At 39.2% G+C, this 19,952-nt stretch overlaps 1 protein-coding gene across 24 annotated transcripts in view; it reads right to left on the minus strand.

Annotated features, from left to right (window-relative positions):
- CFAP91 (cilia and flagella associated protein 91) overlaps positions 1-19,952 on the minus strand; it is a 163,714-nt gene that overhangs the window by 105,963 nt on the left and 37,799 nt on the right. For 20 of the 24 annotated variants that reach the window (XR_014824728.1, XR_014824715.1, XR_014824717.1 and 17 more), the window contains exons 2-5: positions 3,468-3,544; positions 2,288-2,445; positions 1,436-1,519; positions 234-290 (exon numbers count right to left, since the gene is read on the minus strand). Coding sequence is in view for 7 of the 24 variants with exons in the window: in XM_003132654.5 (XP_003132702.1) it covers positions 234-290; positions 1,436-1,519; positions 2,288-2,445; positions 3,468-3,544 (376 nt within the window). In the remaining 17 variants the exon portion in view is untranslated. Of the gene's footprint in view, positions 1-233; positions 291-1,435; positions 1,520-2,287; positions 2,446-3,467; positions 3,569-19,952 lie in introns of all 24 variants that reach the window. The other 4 variants (XR_014824716.1, XM_084991131.1, XM_084991132.1 and 1 more) reach the window with 1 other exon arrangement.

Consider the following 19,952-nt stretch of genomic DNA (forward strand, 5'->3'; position numbering starts at 1 on the left):
ATCTATCCAAAACAAAAAAACAACTTACCTTCAATATGTTAGAAGCTTTTGGCCATTTTCGATTCATTTTTGGTTTTTAAAATGCTGCTTATGACCCACTAGAAGACCTTCTAAGGTTTGTGATTCACAGTTTAAAAATATTGATTCAGAGAACTATCTTCTGGAAGCAAATATGGAAGCAAGTAATATATAAAATAAGCTAGAAAAAAAGTTTTAAAATAATGGTTACTTACCTGGTTGATGCATAAACAACACTGAATGGCACCCGTTGATGAAATGGAAGAAAAGGCCTGGGAGAGAAAGGAAAACAGAAAGCTGTGGGATTTTTGCATTGCATGTACTCCAAGCTTTCTTCCAATACCAGTATTTGTCCCTTGAAATCAGTGAGTTTGAATATCTTATATATCAGTCATCCTCCAAATTTAACATACACAAAATCATTGGAGAGTGGGAAGATTCTTGTTTAAAATGCAAATTCCAGGCTCTAGCCCAGCAGATTCAGTAGACATAAGGTAGAGCCAATGAATCTGCATGTTTTGGATAAATATCCCAGTTTTTTCTACAGATGGGAAACAAGCCACACTCTGGGAAACAGTGTCCTATACTTGAGCTTCAACAGGTCATTATCTCCCAGCAACTTAAGTTCCCTGAGACATTCTGAAATTCTCAATGATTTAGTTTAAAAAAAATCCACCCCCCGCCAAATAGTCTAGGAGTTGAGTATACTATGTTAACAACTTAACATTTTTCTGAAAAAAATCAGCATTATAAAACTTCCATAAGGAGACTGTTCATAAAAATGTGGATTACAAATGTAATTTCTTAAATGAACTTATGTAGATATGATGTCAAGACTATTTTGCTATCTCAGATAAGACCTGTAAGGAAATCCTTATCTTACTTCAATCTGAGGCAAATGTATCAGATGACTATTAATCACATGAGTATTAATCACAAATGAGAAAAAGTGCATCTTTTGACCATGGTAGATTTGGCAACATTCATACAGAAAGAGCAAATGTCATCTATTTGCTCACTTTTAACAATTTCCCCTGCACTATGGCTGTCATGGTGTCTTTGCTGTATCTCACTGCATTTGATGACTTCATTTTGTTCTCAAATATATATTCTTATTTGCAATTATTCCCCCTAAAGTCAGGCAGACTTAGTTGGAACACTATTTTTGCCACCTGCTAATTAATGCGACCTTGAGCAATTTACTTATCCTCTCTTGATTTTAGCTTCCTTACTGGTAAAATGGGGACAGTATACACTAACCTATAATTTGGTTCTGAAAATTGTTATTACATATGAAAAGCACTTATAAAATGATGTCTGGCATATGGTATGCCCTTAAAAATGATAGCTGCTATCATAACTACAAAGAGGTCTCTAATAATAGTAGGGTTCATATTAATCAGTAATTATTTTCTACCTTTCAAAATATTTATAGCGATTCTTTCCAGTAACATCAGGATCTTCATAAACTTCTTTGGGCATCAGAAAAGAAGTATCAGTTCTAAAATGAAGCAGGAAAACATTCAGGTCTAATAATATCATGTCCAAATATAATTTCTACTTTCTATTTCTCTTAGTAGGAGATATATAGGGTATCTCAGACTGACAGCAAAGTCTTCTATAACACGCATTTGACTACCCCACATGTCAGACTAGAATAATTACTTTCCCTGAGCCAGGAAGCTAGGAGTCAACAAGAGGAGCTGAGAGCGAATAAATGAATTAATTTATGAAATCCCACATACAAAAGTGCCCACCTCTAGTTAATAGCCATGAGAATTACAAAGCTTTAAAAAACAACTTTCATGTCTGGCTGTAAGGTAGCATGTTTAAAGAGTTACTAGGTATGAATCTGTAAATAATTAAAAGAATAAGGAATTCAAGAGTCTTGTATCTAAAGTTTCTTTGGCTGCAAATCTCCAAAAAATATATTTATATAGGATACTAGGAGAAATGTACACTTGCAATTTCTAAGATGGATCAAAGAAACAACAAATGCAGTCACTTCTACCTTGGGTGGCCAATATGTCATGTAATATACATAGTCACTGCAACCTTCTGAGCACATTTACTAACCAATAAACCTAGAACCACTGTTCCTAAATCAGGCTTGTTTTGGTCAATGGATTAAGAAAGAAAAATGAGCCCAACTGCTCTAACATCATAATTGTACACTTTAAAATAATGCAAAATGAATAAATAAAAGTTTTAAGAAGAAAAATGCATTCATTAAAAATGTGAGTAGCAGCTAAAGCTACCTGACACTTACTCAGCAAGGTGCCGGAAGGCTTCTCTGTGTCTCTCCTCGAGTCCCTTCCATTCCCGACTGATGAATGATGGAACAGGGTCAGCCTTGCTCCAATATACAGAATGGTTGGGATAATGGAACAGGCTACTGAACATGGTTCTAAACCTGGGAACCCTTCTCTAATGTTAGGAAGGAAGGCAGGGAAAAAAAGGACAAAATTATACCATCAGATTTTCTAAAGTACCTTGCTATTGTAAGCTTTTAAAAGGTAAAAAAAGAGTTCCCACTGTGGCTCAGCAGAAACAAACCCAACTAATATTTATGAGGATGCAGTTTGATACCTAGCCCCACTCAGTGGGTTAAGGATCTGGCGTTGTCGTGAGATATGTTGTAGGTCAGCAGCTGTAGCTCTGATTCCAGCCCTAGCCTGGGAACTTCCATATGCCACACCTGTGGCCCTAAAAATAAATAAATAAATAAATAAATAAATAAATAATAAAAGGTAAAAAAACACTCTGTATGTGGCATAGAATGAGGGCTATTTGGTATATGCAAAGAATATCTCCAGAAAGATTCTCAAGAAACTGATGACAGTGGATGATCATGTGAAGAGGGCTAAAGGTAGCATTTACTTTATACCGTATATGAGTTCATACTACTTGAACTCTTTCAACACAGGCATGAATTACCTTTTTCACTGAGATAATTTAAGTTATGATTAGTCCTTTATTCGCTATTAGTTAGTTAATATTTACACTGCGCCACAAGTATTAAAGATACTTTGTCCCCTAGTAATCATGGCAAGGTAATTTCTGCAGAATATAAAATCCAGGCATTCTCATCGTGGCTCAGTGGTAACAAACCCAACCAGTATCCATGAGGACTCAGGTTCAATCCCTGGCCTTGCTCAGTGGGTAGGGGATATGGAGTTGCCCTGAGCTGTGGTGTAGGTCTCAGACGCAGCTCAGATCTGGCAGTGCTGTGGCTGTGGTGCAGGCTGGCAGCTGCAGATCTGATTCAGCCCCTAGACTGGGAACTTCCATATGCCAAGGGTGTGGCCCTTAAAAAAAAAAAAAAAAAAAAAAAAAAAAGAACATAAAATCCGGTGGAGGTTCAGTGATTAGTCAGTCTGATCAGTGCAGTAAGCCAAACGAGATGGTGCAGGTGCATGAGGCTGCCGTAGTGGATGAATTAGACCTACCAGTTTGCTTCGAATCAGAGTGGCCTGATTATTTGCCCGGTTGTGGTCCTTTTCACTTGACACAATAAACAACGGATCTGTGAAAAAGACAATAAGGTAGCCTAAGGAATAGAACATATTTATTCTTTTTTTTTTTTTTTTTTTTTTGTCTTTTGTCTTTTTTGTTGTTGTTATTGTTGCTATTTCTTGGGCCGATCCCGCGGCATATGGAGGTTCCCAGGCTAGGGGTTGAATCGGAGCTGCAGCCACCGGCCTACGCCAGAGCCACAGCAACACGGGATCCGAGCCGAGTCTGCAACCTACACCACAGCTCACGGCAACGCCGGATCGTTAACCCACTGAGCAAGGGCAGGGACCGAACCCGCAACCTCATGGTTCCTAGTCGGATTCGTTAACCACTGCGCCACGACGGGAACTCCAGAACATATTTATTCTTAGGCAGAGAATAATGATAAAGCAACATAAATTCTCAGTTGGAAAACAAATTAGAAAATTTAGATATTGTCTAACTCTGCTGTAGCTCATATCCTGCTCCTCTACCACCAGTGAGAGTCTATGAGATGCATTTCTTCTCTGTGGATTCCAAAGTCAGTTAATAGAATCAGAATGCAAAAAGATGAGTTCCCTCTGTGGTGCAGCGGAAAGGAATCTGACTAGGAACCATGAGGTTGCATGTTCAATCCCTGGCCTCGCTCAGTGGGTTAAGGATCTGGCCTTCTCATGAGCTGTGGTGTAGGTCACAGACGTGGCTCAGATCCCATGTTGCTGTGGCTGTGGTGTAGGCCAGCAGCTATAGCTCCAATTTGACCCCTAGCCTGGGAACCTCCATATGTCGGGGGTGTAGCCCTAAAAAGACAAAAGACAAAAGACAAAAGACAAAAAAAAAAAAAAAAAAAGAATGCAAAAAGAATGCTGAACGTGTTTTCAAAGCATCATAATCTACACAAGCTCTCTTCTCTCCTATGAACAAACCACCTCTGGGTCTGGATAGTCCTAGAAATATGCCAAGAGGAAGGACCATGTATACACACACTACACCTACTTGCAAATGAAAGAAACAATAAATTTGGGCATACCTCCCATAATCAGTTCACAGAGAGATACAAACTCTTTAACAGTACCATCCAGAACTAGTAGAAAGGGTAAGAAAAAGTCATTCTCTAATAAGATAAAAAAGACCAGTTATCTTCAGAATTCACCCCTTCAGATGGGACTAAATTATTTCTCCAAGTTCAACAAAAGATTGCCCTGCTGCTATAAGTATGTGTTTGTTAGGTGTACCTTTTTTTTTGCTTTTTAGGGTCACACCCGTGGCGTATGGAGGTTCCCAGGCTAGGGGTCAAATCAGAGCTACAGCTGCCAGCCTATGCCACAGCCACAGCCACGCCACATCTGAGCCACGTCTGTGACCTACACCACAGCTCACAGCAATGCCAGATCCTTAACCCACTGAGTGAGGCCAGGGATCAAACCCTCAACTCATGGTTCCTAGTCGGATTCATTTCCGATGTGCCGTAATGGGAACGCCTATTAGGTGTATTTTTAAAGTAACAAAGAATATTCATGACTGATTATACTAATCCTTAAAATCCAACAATTTGACATTAAATCCTCAAGCAATCTTCAGGTATAGACTTGATTTCTTAAGTAGACATCTCTTAAGAAACAAATACCCTGACCAACTAGTCTACATGTCTTGGTAGCATATATTTCTCCACAGAAATTAATAAATTTGTATTATAATTTTGAACTAAGTTTCTTCTGAATTTAGATGATCTGAATCAATTTCCAGAACCTAAAAAAATCCCTGGTTACCCAATTTCAAATGAACAACGCTATTCCGACCACTAACCCAGTGGTATCTCTTAAATCACTTAAAACAAGAGTATATAGAAATTTCATTTTGCCCCATACTATTCCCAACATGTAAGAGATGTTGAATCTGTATTCTTTCTTCTGTTTAAATACGTGCATTCATTCCTCCTACAAATTCAGTAGCCTATGGAGTTCCCTGGTGACCTAGTGAGTTAAGGATCCAGCATTGTCACTGCTGTGGTGTGGGTTCGATCCCTAGCCCAGGAACTTCTGCATGCTATGGATATGGCCAAAAAATAAAAATTCAGTAGCCTATAATTTGAGGGCATAAAATCTGGCTTCTTCATTCCTAATCAGTCCAGTTCCCATTGCTTCTCAATTTGATACCACTGGGTCAGTGGTTGCAGTTGTGCTGGTCATCTGAAATGAGGTTAATCCACATAACCCACATTTTCCCTAAGGCTGAATAATAAATAATAAGTCTTCTTCCTCTTATTTCCATAAGGAGTATGAAGACATGGTATCTATAGAAACATTCTTGCATCCAAAGAAGATAATGACATAATATTGTATGATTCAGGACTATATATTCTGCAATATATGCTACAACTGTGCTCACAAAGAGGGTTCAAAAGCAGTAGAGAGGTCACTGAGATGCCCCAGGAATAGCAGTCACCAAGTTATCACTTGCTTACTCCTAGACAGGTATTAAGGGCTTTATTTGCAATATTCCTTTTAATCCTCACAAAAACCCAATGAGGTAGTCACTAGACCTCCGTTTTATAAGCAAGGAAAATAAGGCTTCAAGTTAGCAACTGATCAATCTTTGAAGTTAGCCAACAATTAATCTTTGACAAAGTAGGCAAGAATATAAAATGGAAAAAACAGTCCCTTTGGCAAGTGGTGCTGGGAAAGTTGTACAGCTGCTTGTAAATCAATGAAACTAGAACACACCCTCACACCATTCACAAAAATAAACTCAAAATGGCTTCAAGATTTAAACATAAGACATGACACCATGAAACTCCTAGAAAAGAACATGGACAAAACATTCTCTGACATAAATTATACAAATGTTTTACTAGGTCAGTTTCCAAGGCAATAGAAAGAAAAACAAAAATAAACAAATGGAACCTAACCAAACTTACAAGGTTTTGCACAGCAAAGGAAAACATTAAAAAATTAAATTAAAAAAAAAAAACCAAAACAGTTAAGGATCCAGCATTGCTGTGAGCTGTGGTGTAGGTTGCAGACTTGGCTTGGATCTGGCATTGCTGTGGCTGTGGTGTAGGTTGGCAGCTGTAGCTCCAATTCAACCCCAAGCCTAAGAACCTCCACATGCTGCAGGTGTGGCCCAGAAAAGACAAAAGACAAACAAAAACAAAAACAAAAACATAGCCTACGGAATGGGAGAAAATATTTGCAAATGATGCACCCAAGAAGGGCTTAATCTGGAGTTCCTGTTGTGGCTCAGTGGTTGACAAATCTGACTAGGAACCATGAGGCTGCGGGTTCAATCCCTTGCCTTGCTCAGTGGGTTAAGGATCTGGCGTTGCCGTGAGCTGTGGTGTAGGTCGCAGACATGGCTCAGATCCTGCATTGCTGTGGCTGTGGTATAGGCTGGCAGCTACAGCTCCTACTAGACCCCTAGCCTGGGAACCTCCATATGCCGCGGGAGCGGCCCTAGAAAAGGCAAAAAGACAAAAAAAAAAAAAAAAAAAAAAGAAGAAGGGCTTAATCTTCAAAATATGAAAACAACTCATACAATGCAAACAAACAACCCAATTGAAAAATGGTCAGAAGACCTAAATAGGTATTTCTCCAAAGAAGACATGGATGGCCATATGTAGGCACATGAAAAGATGTTTGACATCTCTATCAGAGAAATGCAAATAGAAACTACAATGAGGTACCACTTCACACCAGTCAGAATGACCACCAATAACAAGTCTACAGATAACAAATGCCGGAAAGGGTGTAGAGAAAAGGGAACACTCCTACATTGTTGGTAGGAATGTAAATTGATACAACCACTGGAAAACAGTATGGCAATTCTTCAGCAAACTAAATATAGAACTACCATATGATCCAACAACCCTACTCCTGGGCATATATCCAGACAAAAGTATAATTAAAAAATATACATGCACCCCTATTTTCATAGCAACACCAGTCACAAAAGCCAAGACATGGAAACTACCTAAATGTCCATCAGCAGATGAATAAATTAAGAAGATGTAGTACATATATACAATGGAATAATACTCAGCCATAATAAAAATGAAATAATGCCATTTGCAGCAACATGGATGCAACTAAAGATTCTCCCTAAGTGAAGTAAGTCAGAAAGAAAAAGACAAATGCCATATGACATATGGCATCACTTATATGTGGAATCTAAAATATGGCACAAATGAACCTATCTATAAAACAGAAACATACTCACAGACATAGAGAACAGACTTGTGATTGCCAAGGCGGAGAGGGATGGATTGGGAGTTTGGGTTTAGTAGATGCAAACTATTACATTTAGAATGGATAAGCAATGAAGTGCTACTGTATAGCACAGGGAACTATATCCAATCTCCTGGGATAGAACATGATGGAAGATAATATCAGAAGGGGAATATATATACATGAACACTTTGCTCAGGGCCTGTGTGCCTGAGATTCAATGCTTAGCCTCTACATGTTCTTGTGGTCCCACCATGTTTGAGGGACCCCCCAGATCACATTAGAAATTGGTACAACATTGTAAATCAACTATATTTGAATTTTTAAAATTAAGAAAAAAAGAAGTTAGCAACTGGAAGTATCAAGATGATTGAGTCTTGGAGTTCACCTCCTCCTACAAACACATCAAAAATACATCTACAGGAGTTCCCGTCGTGGCGCAGTGGTTAACGAATCCGAATAGGAACCATGAGGTTGCGGGTTCGGTCCCTGCCCTTGCTCAGTGGGTTAACGATCTGGCGTTGCCGTGAGCTGTGGTGTAGGTTGCAGACGCGGCTCCGATCCCACGTTGCTGTGGCTCTGGTGTAGGCCGGTGGCTACAGCTCCGATTTGACCCCTAGCCTGGGAACCTCCATATGCCGCGGGAGCGGCCCAAAGAAATAGCAAAAAAAAAAAAAAAAAAAGACAAAAAAAAAATACATCTACATGTGGAACAATTCTCAAAGAAAACTACTTGGAAACTGGCAGAACTCCTATACAACCAAAGCTGCAAGAAAAAGCTTCACATAACTGGGTAGAATGGATAAAAAGGCATTGAATTGGGACCCGCAACCCTGGAAGGAATCTGGGAGGAAGAGAAGGTCCACATGAATGGGCTGGGGAGCAAGCAGATCAAGCCACAATTTGGATGTCCCATCCTGAGATCCTGCAAGGAGGAGACAAATACTCTGGCTACAGCTCTGATTCAGCCCCTAGCCTGGGAACCTCCATATGCCACGGGAGCGGCCCAAGAAATGGCAAAAAGACAAAAAAAAAAAAAAAAAAAAAAAAAAATCAACCTTGGTAAATTCAAGAAAGCTGAAATCATATCAAGCATTTTTTCTGACTACAATGCTATGAGGCTAGAAACCAATGACAGGAAAAAAAGAGCAAAAAGCACAAACATGTAGAGGCTAAGCAATATGGACTAAACAACCAATGGATCACTCAAGAAATCAAAGAGGAAATCAAAAACTACCTAGAGACATATGAATATGAAAACATAACAATCCAAAACCTATGGGGGCACTCCTGTCGTGGCTCAGCAGAAGGGAATCTGACTAGGATCCATGAAGATGCAGGTTCGATTCCTGGCCTCACTCAGTGGGTTAAGGATCCACTTTGCCATGAGCCGTGGTGTAGGTCACAGACGAGGCTCAGATCTGGCTTTGCTGTGGCTGCTGTAGGCCAACGGCTATAGTTCCGATTTGACCTATAGCCTGGGAAACTCCATATTCCACAGGTGCGGCCCTAAAAAACAAACCAAAACAAAACAAAACCCATGGGATGCAGCAAAAGCAGTTCTAAGAGAGAAGTTTATAACAATACAAGTCTACCTCAGGAAACAAGAAAAACCTAAAAGAAACAACCTAACATTATGCCTAAACATTATGCAACTAGATAAAGAAAAATAAATAAAACCCGAAGTCAGTAAAGGAAAGAAATCATAAAGATCAGAGCAGCAATAAATTAAACAATAGAGATTTTAAAAAGAAAAATAGAAAACATTAATGAAACTAAAAGCTGGTTCTTTGAAAAAAAATTTTTATAAGAGAAATGCAAATCAAAACTACCATGAGATATCACCTCACACTAGTCAGAATGGCCATCATTAATAAGTCCACAAATAACAAGTGCTGGAGGGGCTGTGGAGAAAAGGGAACCCTCCTGCACTGCTGGTGGGAATATAAACTGGTACAGCCACTATGGAGAACAGTTTGGAGATACCTTAGAAATCTATACATAGAACTTCCATATGACCCTGCAATCCCACTCTTGGGCATCTATCCGGACAAAACTCTACTTAAAGGAGACACTTGCACCCGCATGTTCATTGCAGCACTATTCACAATAGCCAGGATATGGAAACAACCCAAATGTCCATCAACAGATGATTGGATTCGGAAGATGTGGTATATATACACAATGGAATACTACTCAGCCATAAAAAAGAATGACATAATGCCATTTGCAGCAACATGGATGGAACTAGAGACTCTCATACTGAGTGAAATGAGTCAGAAAGACAAAGACAAATACCATATGATATCACTTATAACTGGAATCTAATATCCAGCACAAATGAACATCTCCACAGAAAAGAAAATCATGGACTTGGAGAAGAGACTTATGGCTGCCTGATGGGAGGGGGAGGGAGTGGGAGGGATCGGGAGCTTGGGCTTATCAGACACAACTTAGAATAGATTTACAAGGAGATCCTGCTGAATAGCATTGAGAACTAAGTCTAGATATTCATTGCAGCAGAACAAAGGGTCGGGGGGGGGGAATGTATATATGTAAGGATAACTTGATCCCCTTCCTGTACACTGGGAAGAAAAAAAAAAAATCTTCAGGGAATTCCCATTGTGGCTAAGTGGCAATGAACCCAACTAGTATCCATGAGGATTCAGGTTTGATTCTTGGCCTTGCTTTTTGGGTATACGGATCCAGCACTGTCGTGAGCTGCAGTGTAGGTCGCTGATGCAGCTTGGATCCTGTGTTGCTATGGCATAGGCCAGCAGCTCCAGCTCCAATTTGACCCCTAGCCTGGGAACTTCCATATGCCTTGGGTACAGCCCTAAAATGCAAAAGCAAAAACAAAAAATATCTTCAGAATGGACATAGAGGGAACATACTTCAACATAATAAAAACCATATGTGAAAAACCCAGAGCTAACATCATACTCAATGGTGAAAAGCTGAAAGCACCTTCTCTAAGATCAAGAACAAGACAGGATGCCCACTCTCACCACTCTTACTTAACATAGTTTTGGATGTCTTAGCCACACCAATCAGAGAAGAAAAAGAAATAAAAGAAATCCAAGGTGGAAAAGAAGAAGTAAGAAGTTCCCACTGTGGCACAATGAGATCAGGAGCATCTTTGCAGTGTCAGGATGCAGGTTCAATCACTGGCCTAGCAAAGTGGGTTAAAGGATCCAGCACTGCTGCACCTGTGGCATAAGTCATAACTGCAGCTCCAGATCTGATCCCTGGCCCAGAAACTCCATATGCTGTGGCATGGCCAAAAAAGGAAAAAAAGAAAAGAAGAAGTAAAATTGTCACTGTTTGCAGATGATGTGATACTAGACAAATCCTAAAGATGCTACCAGAAAACTACTAGAGCTCATTAATGAATTCAGTAAAGTTGCTGGATAGGAAATGAATGAACATAAATCTGTTGCATTTCTATACACTAACAACAGAAGATCAGAAAGAGAAATGAGGAATCAATCCCATTTACCCTTGCACACAAAAGAATAAATGCCTAGGAATTTTACTACCTTAGGAATCTACCTAAGGAGGCAAAAGACTTATATTCCAAAAATTCTAAGACACTATAGAAAGAAATTAAAAATGACCCAAACAAATGGAAAGATATACCATATTCTTGTGTTGGAAGAATCAATATTGTTGAAGTGACCATACTACCTAAGACAATGTACAAATTCATTGCAATTCCTACCAAATTATCAATGGCACTTTTCACAGACCTTGAACAAAAATTTTTTTATCTGTATGGACACATAAGATACCTTGAATAGTCAAAACAGTCTTGAGAAAGAAGAATGGAGCTAGAGGAATCATGCTCCCTAACTTCAGACTATAATAAAAGGCTACTATAATCAAAATAGTATGACAGTTGCACAATAACAGACACATAAATCAATGGAACAGGATAGAAAGCTTAGAAATAAATGTGCATACCTGTGGTCATTTAATCTACAACAAAGGAGGCAAGAATACACAATGTAGAAAAGATAGTCTCTTCAATAACTGATGCTGGGAAAACTGGACAGCTACATGTAAAAGAATGAAATTAGAACATCCTCTAACAACATATACAAAAATAAACTCAAAATGGATTAAAGACTTAAATATAAAACTCCCAGAGGAAAACATAGGCAGAAGATTCTTTGACAGAAACTGCAGCAATATATTTTGTGGATCTGTGTTCTAGAATACTGGAAACAAAAGCAAAAAAACCCTAATGGTACCTAATTAAACCTAAAAGCTTTTGCACAACAAAGGAAACCATAAACAAAACAAAGCAAAAAACCTATGGACTGGGAGAAAATATTTGCAAACCATGCCACCAACAAGGGATTAATTTCCATAACAGACAAACAGTATATATGGTTTAATATTCAATACAAACAACAAAAAAAACAAGAGTTCCTGTCATGGCTCAGCAGAAACGAATCTGACTAGGCTCCATGAGGACACAGGTTCCATCCCTGGCCTCATTCAGTAGGTTAAGGATCCGCATTGCTGTGAGCTGTGGTGTAGGTCTCAGACACAGCTCAGATCTGGCATTGCTGTGGCTATGGTGTAGGCCAGCGACTACAGCTCCAATTCAGCCTCTAGCCTGGAACCTCCATATGCTGCAGGTGTGGCCCTAAAAACACAAAAACAGAAACAAAAAAATCCCAAACCCTAAAAAAAAATCAGCATAAGACCCAAATAGAAATTTCTAAAAAAAAAAAAAAAGAAATTTCTCCAAAAAAGACATATTGGTGGCCAAAAGACAGAAGGAAAGATGTTCAACATCACTAATTATTAGAGAAATGCAAATCAAAACTACAATGAGGTATTACCTCATCAGTCAGAATGGTCATCATTAAAAAGTCTACAAATAATAAATGCTGGAAAGAGGGCGGAGAAAAAGGAACCCTCCTACATTGTTGTGGGAACGTAAATTTGTGCAGCCACTATGGAGAACAGTGTAGAAGTTCCTTAAATAACTAAAAATAGGCATGAGAGCAGAGTATGAGCTGTGGCAGCTGGAGTTATGGCACACAGGCATTTAGAACATTTCTTCCCGAGATGGGATTAAGATGGCAAAATAGAAGGACTGGAGCTCAACTTCTCTCCTAAAAACAACAAAATTCACAACTAAAGGCTGAGCAATCTTCAACCAAATGGACCAGAAACCATAAAAAAGATATCTTACTCCAGAAGACAAAGAGGAGGCCACATCAAGAGGTAGGAGGGGTGATTATGTGATATAAGCACCCCATACCTCACAGGTGGGAAGCCCCACAGACTGGAAAGTAACTGGTTCACAGAGACTTACCTACAGGAGAGTTCTGAGCCCCTCATCAAACTCTAATGTGTGGGAATCTGGCACTGGGAGAAAGAGCCCCCGGAGCATCTGGCATTGAAGGCCAGTGAGGCTTGTGTGCAGGAGCTCCATGGGACTGGGGGAAACGGAGACCCCATTCTTAAAAGGTGCACACAGACTTTCACATGCACTGGGTCCCAGGGCAAAGCAAAGTCTCCATAGGAATCTGGGTCAAACCTGACTGCAGTTCTTAGAAGACATCCTGGGAAAACAGGGGTGAACATGGCTTATTGTGAGGGAAGGACATTGGAAGCAAAGCTCTCGGGAATATTCAGCAGTGTGCCTTTCTATGGAGGTAGCCATTTTGGGGAAATCTGGCCCCATCTGTCAGTCAGCCAGTCAGTGCTGAGAAGCCCCAGGGCAAACAACAATCCAGGTGGGATCACAGCCCTGCCTCTCAGTAAACAGGCTACCTAAAGACCCCTCAGGCACACAGCTGCCTCTAATCCCATCCAGAGACTAGGCCCCACCCACCAGAGGGATTAGAATTGGCTCCACCAACCACTAGGCAGGCATCAGCCCCTCCCATCAAGAAGGCTATAGCAAGCCCCCATACCTACTTCAGCCACAAGGCAGGTAGACACTAGAAGTATGAGATGCTACAACTCTATTGTCTGTAAAAAGGTCACCACACCAAAAACCTATAAAAATGAAAAAAGACAGAGAACTATAACTCGGATGAGGGAGAAAGGAAAAACCCCAGAAAATCAGCTAAGTGATGAGGAGATTCTCAGCCTCCAGGAAAAAGACTTTAGACTGTTGATGCTGAAGATGATGCAAGACACTGGAAATAAACTGGAGGCAAAGATGGATAACCTACAGGAAATACTGAGCAAAGACATACAAGATATAAAACTTATACAAGAAGAGATGCAAAATACAATAACTGAAATAAAAAGTCACTAGAAGCAACCAACAGCATAATACAGGAGGCAGAAGAACGAATAAGTGAAGTGGAGAACAGATTAGTAGAAATTACGGATGCAGAACAGAAAAGAGAAAAAAGATTAAAAACAAATGAATAGAGTCTCAGAGAACTCTGGGACAACGTTAAATGCACCAACATCCATATTATAGGGGTGCCAGAAGGAGAAGAGAGACAGAAAGGGACAGAAAAAAATATTTGAAGAGATAATAGCTGAAAACTTACCTCACATGGGAAGGGAACCACTCACTCAAAATCCAGGAAGCACAATGAGTACCACAAAAAATAAACCCAAGGAGGAATACACCGAGTCATATATTAATCAAACTGACCAAAATTAAAGACAAAGAGAAAATCAACGCTATGCGACTGGAAATCAATAAGAAAAAAACTGCAACAAAACACAAACACCTGGAGACTAAACAACATGCTACTAAACAACCAATGGATCACTGAAGAAATCAAAGAGGAAATTAAAAAATACCTAGAAGCAAATGACAACAAAGATACTCCAAAACCTATGGGATGCAGCAAAAGCCGTTCTAAGAGGAAAGTTTATAGCAATACAAGCCCACCTCAGGAAACAAGAAAAAGCTCAAATAACCTAACTTTACATCTAAAGCAGCTCGGGAGAGAAGAACAGACAAGACCTAAAGTTAGTAGAAGGAAAGAAATCATAAAGATCAGAGCAGAAATCAATGAAATAGAAATGAAGAAGACCACAGAAAAGATGAAACAAAAAGCTGGTTCTTTGAAAAGGTCAACAAAATTGATTAACCCTTAGCCAGACTTATCAAGAAAAAAAGAGAGAGGACTCAATAAAATTAGAAATGCAAAAGGAGAAGTAACAACAGACATCACAGAAATACAAAGGGTCATAAGAGACTACTATATGCAACTATACGCCAATCAAATGGAAAACCTAGAAGAAATGGACAAATTCTTAGAAAAGTACAATCTTCCAAGACTAAACCAAGATGAAATAGAAAAGATGAATGGACCCATCACAAGAAATGAAATTGAAACTGTGATTAAAAAACTTCCAACAAACAAAAGTCCAGGACCAGATGGCTTCACAGGCGAATTCTATCAAACATTTAGAAAAGAGGTAACACCTATCCTTCTGAAAATATCCCAAAAAATTTCAGAGGAAGGGATACTCCCAAACTCATTCTATGAGGCCACCATCACCCTGATACCAAAACCAGACACAGATTACACAAAAAAGGAAAACTACAGGCCAATTTCACTGATGAACATCGATGCAAAAATTCTCAACAAAATGCTAGCAAACCTCATCCAGCAATACAAAGGACTGTACATCATGATCAAGTGGAATTTATCCAAGGGATGCAAGGATTCTTCAATATCCACAAATCAATCAGTGAGATACACCACATTAACAAACTGAAGAATAAAAACCATATGATCCTCTCAATAGATGTGGAAAAAGCCTTTGACAAAATCCAACACCCATTTCTGATAAAAACACTTCAGAAAGTGGGCATATCAGGAACCTACCTCAGCATAATAAAGGCCATATATGACAAACCCACAGCTAACATCCTTCTCAATGGTGAAAAGCTGAAAGAATTCCTGCTGAGATCAGGAACAAGACAAGGATGTCCACTCTCGCCACTACTCTTCAGCATAGTTTTGGAAGTCCTAGCCAGAGCAATCAGAGAAGTAAAAGAGATAAAAAAGAATCCAGTTGGAAAGGAAGAAGTAAAACTATCACTGTTTGCAGATGACATGATACTATACCTAGAGAATCCTAAAGACTCTACCAGAAAACCGTTAGAGCTGATCCATGAATTTGGTGAAGTTGCGGGATACAAAATTAATTTTTTTTTCTTTTTGCCTTTTCTATGGCCACTCCCATGGCACATGGAGGTTCCCAAGCTAGGGGTCCAATTGGAGCTGTAGCCGCCAGCTATGCCAGAGCCACAGCAATGCGGGATCCAAGCCACATCTGTGACCTACACCACAGCTCACAGCAATGCCAGATCCTTAACCCACTGAGCAAGGGCAGGGATCGAACCCGCAACCTCATGGTTCCTAGTCGGATTCGTTAACCACTGCACCACAACGGGAACTCTGGGATACAAAATTAATACACAGAAATCAATGGCATTTCTATACACTAACAATGAAATATCACAAAGAGAAATTAAGTAAGCAATCCCATTTACCATCGCATCCAAAAGAATAAAATACCTAGGAGTAAACCTACCTAGACTCAAAAGACCTGTACTCTGAAAACTATAAGACATTGATGAAAGAAATCAAAGATGACTGAAAGAAATCAAATAGATGGAAAGACATACCATGCTCTTGGATTGGAAGAGTTCATATGATCAAAATGACTGTACTGCCTAAGGCAATCTACAGATTCAATGCAATCCCTATCAAAGTACCAAGGACAGTTTTCACAGAACTAGAACAAATATTTTAAAGTTTGTTTGGAAGCACAAAAGACCCAGAATAGCTAAAGCCATTCCAAAAAAGAAAAATGGAGCTGGAGGAATCAGGCTCCCTGACTTCAGACTATACTACAAAGCCACAGTCATCAAGACCATATAGTACTGGCACAAAGACAGAAATATAGATCAGTGGAACAGGATAGAAAGCCCAGAATTAAACCCATGCACCTACAGCCAACTCATCTATGACAAAGGGGGCAAGACTATACAATGGAGAAAAGACAGCCCCTTCAATAAGCGGTGCTGGGAAAACTGGACAGCCACATGTAAAAGAATGAAATTAGAACACTCCCTAACACCATACACAAAAATAAACTCAAAATGGATTAAGGACCTAGATACAAGACCAGATAGTATAAAACTCTTAGAGAAAAACATAGGCCAAACACTCTGACATAAACGACAGCAACATCTTCTCAGATTCACCTCTTAGAGTAATGATAATAAAAACAAAAATAAACAAATGGGACCTAATCAAACTTAAAAGTTTCTGCACTGCAAAGGAAACCCTAAACAAAACAAAAAGACAACCCACAGAATAGGAGAACATCATTGCCAGTGCATCAACTGACAAAGGATTAATCTCCAAAATTTATAAACACCTTCGCAGCTCCATACCAAAAAAACAGACAACCCCATCAAAAAATGGGAAGAAGATCTAAACAGTTCTCCAAAGAAGACATACAGATGGCCAAAAAACACATGAAAAGATGTTCAACATCACTCATTATTAGAGAAATGCAAATCAAAACCACGATGAGGTACCACCTTACACTGGCCAGAATGGCTATCATCAAAAAGTCTATAAACAATAAGTGCTGGAGAGGGTGTGGAGAAAAGGGGACCCTAGTACACTGTTGGTGGGATTGCAAATTGGTGCAAACACTGTGGAAAACAGTATGGAGATTCCTCAGAAAACTAAAAATAGAATTAACATTTGATCCAGCAATCCCACTCCTGGGCATCTATCCAGAGAAAACCACGACTCGCAAAGACACATGTACTCTAATGTTCATTGCAGCACTATTTTCAATAGCCAAGACATGGAAACAACCTAAAGTCCATCGACAGAGGCGTGGATCAAGAAGATGTGGTATATGACTCAGCCATTAAAAGGAATGAAATACCAGCATTTTTAGCAACATGAATGGACCCAGAAATTATCATGCTAAGTGAAGTCAGCCATACAATGAGACACCAACATCAAATGCTTTCACTGACATATGGAATCTGAAAAAAGCACAGACTGAACTTCTTTGCAGAACAGATACTGCACAGTTTTGAAAAACTTATGGTCTTCAAAAGAGACAGTTTGGGGGGTGGTGTGATGTGCTTGGGTTGTGGAATGGAAATCCTATAAAATTGGATTGTGAAGGTCATTGTACAACTACAAATGTAATAAATTCATTGAGTAATAATAAAAAAAGAACATTTCTTCCCTTCTCTGATGGAATATTGGTTGAAAGAAGTTCAGCTGAAACTATAACCAAAGAAGGTATTACACTTCCAGAAAAATCTCAAGGGAAAGTATTGCAAGTGACAGTAGCAGTTGCTGGATCAGGTTAGAAAGGAAAGGGTGGAGAAATTCAACCAGTTAGTTTGGAAAATTGGAAATAAAATTCTTCTCCCAGAATATGGAGGTACAAAGTAGTTCTAGATGACAAGAATTATTTCTTATTTAGAGATGGTGAGAGTTCCCTGGTGGCCTAGAAGTTAAGGTTCCGGCACTGTTGCTGCTGTGGCTCAGGTTGAATCCCTGGCCTGGGAACTTCTACATGTAATGCGCGTTGCCAAAAAAAAAAAAATTTAGAGATGGGCACATTCTTGGAAAATATCTAGACTTTACCAAAAAAGAAAATTATAGGCCAATATCTTCGATGAATATAGACACCAAAATTCTCAACAAAATATTAGCAAACCAATTCAACAATACCTAAAAAGAATCATATACCATGATCAAGATGAATTCATTCCAGGAAGCAAGGATAGTTCAACATATGCAAATCAATCAATGTGATAACAAACCCACATAATCCACATAATCATCTCAATACACATAAAGCATTTAGCAAAATTCAACATCCATTTATGATTAAAAACTCTTGAAGTTCCTGCTGTGGCACAGTGGATTAAGAGTTGGACTGCAGCAACTTTGATCAATGCAGAGGTGCAAGTTCAATCCCCAGTCCAGTACAGTGGGTTAAAGGATCTAGCATTACCACAGCAGCAGCATAATCCATAGCTGTGGCTGGGATTCAATCCCTGGCCCAGAAACTTCCACATGCCAGGTAGGGGGTGGTGCAACCATAAAATTTTAAAAATTTACTAAAATGGGTATAGAGGACATACATCTCAACACAATAAAAGCCATTTACCACAAACCCACAGCCAATGAAATACTCAATGGTGAAAAGCTGAAAGTCTTCTAACTAAATTCAGGAACAAGGATGCACACTCTCACCACTTCTGTTTAATACAATATTGGAAGTGCTAGACACAGCAATTAGATAAGAACAACAAAAAAAAAGGTATCCAAATTGAAAGGGAAGAAATAAAATTGTCACTATTTGCAGATGACAAAGTATCCACTCAAAAACTATAGAACTAATAAATGAATTCAGCAAGGTAGTAGGATACAAGATTAATACACAGAAATCTGTTGCATTTCTTTACACTGACAAGGAAATATTAGAAAGAAGTTTTAAAAATCCCATTTAAAAATTGTATCAAAAAATAAAATAAAATACCTAGTAATAACCTTAGCAAGGAAGTAAAAGACCTATATGCTGGAAACTATAAGACATTGATAAAGGAATCTGAAGGTGATTCAAAGAAATGGAAAGATATCCCATGCTCTTAGACTGGAAAAATTAATACTCGTTTGTTTTTTGTTGTTGTTGTTATTGTTGTTGTTTTGCTTTTTAGGGCCATACCTGAGGCATATGGAGGTTCCCAGGCTAGGGGTTCAATTGGAGCTACAGCTTCCAGCCTATGCCACAGCCACAGCAACATCAGATCCAAGCCATGCCTGCGACCTACACCACAGCTCACAGCAACACCAGATCCTTAACCCACTGAGCAAGGCCAGGGATCGAACCCTCAACCTCATGATTCCTAGTCGGATTTGTTTCTGCTTCACCACAACAGGAACTCCTGGAAGAGTTAATACTGTTAAAATGCCCATACTACCCAAAGCAATCCACAGATTTAATGCAATCCCTTTCAAAATACCCATGACATTTTTCACACTAGACCAAATAATCCTAAAACTTGTATATAACCACAAAAGATCCAGGACTGCCAAAGAATCCCTGAGGAAAAAGAACAAAACTGGAGGCATAACCCTTTCAGACTTCAGACTGTAATACAAAGCTATAGTAATATGAACAGCATGATACCAACACAAAAACAACCATTAGATCAGTGGA

The sequence above is a fragment of the Sus scrofa genome, chromosome 13 (assembly GCF_054392235.1).
Source record: "Sus scrofa isolate SSC_HxYL_T2T_F1_AM1 chromosome 13, Sscrofa_HxYL_maternal_Yorkshire_Landrace_v2.0, whole genome shotgun sequence".
NCBI classification, from domain to species: domain Eukaryota; kingdom Metazoa; phylum Chordata; class Mammalia; order Artiodactyla; family Suidae; genus Sus; species Sus scrofa.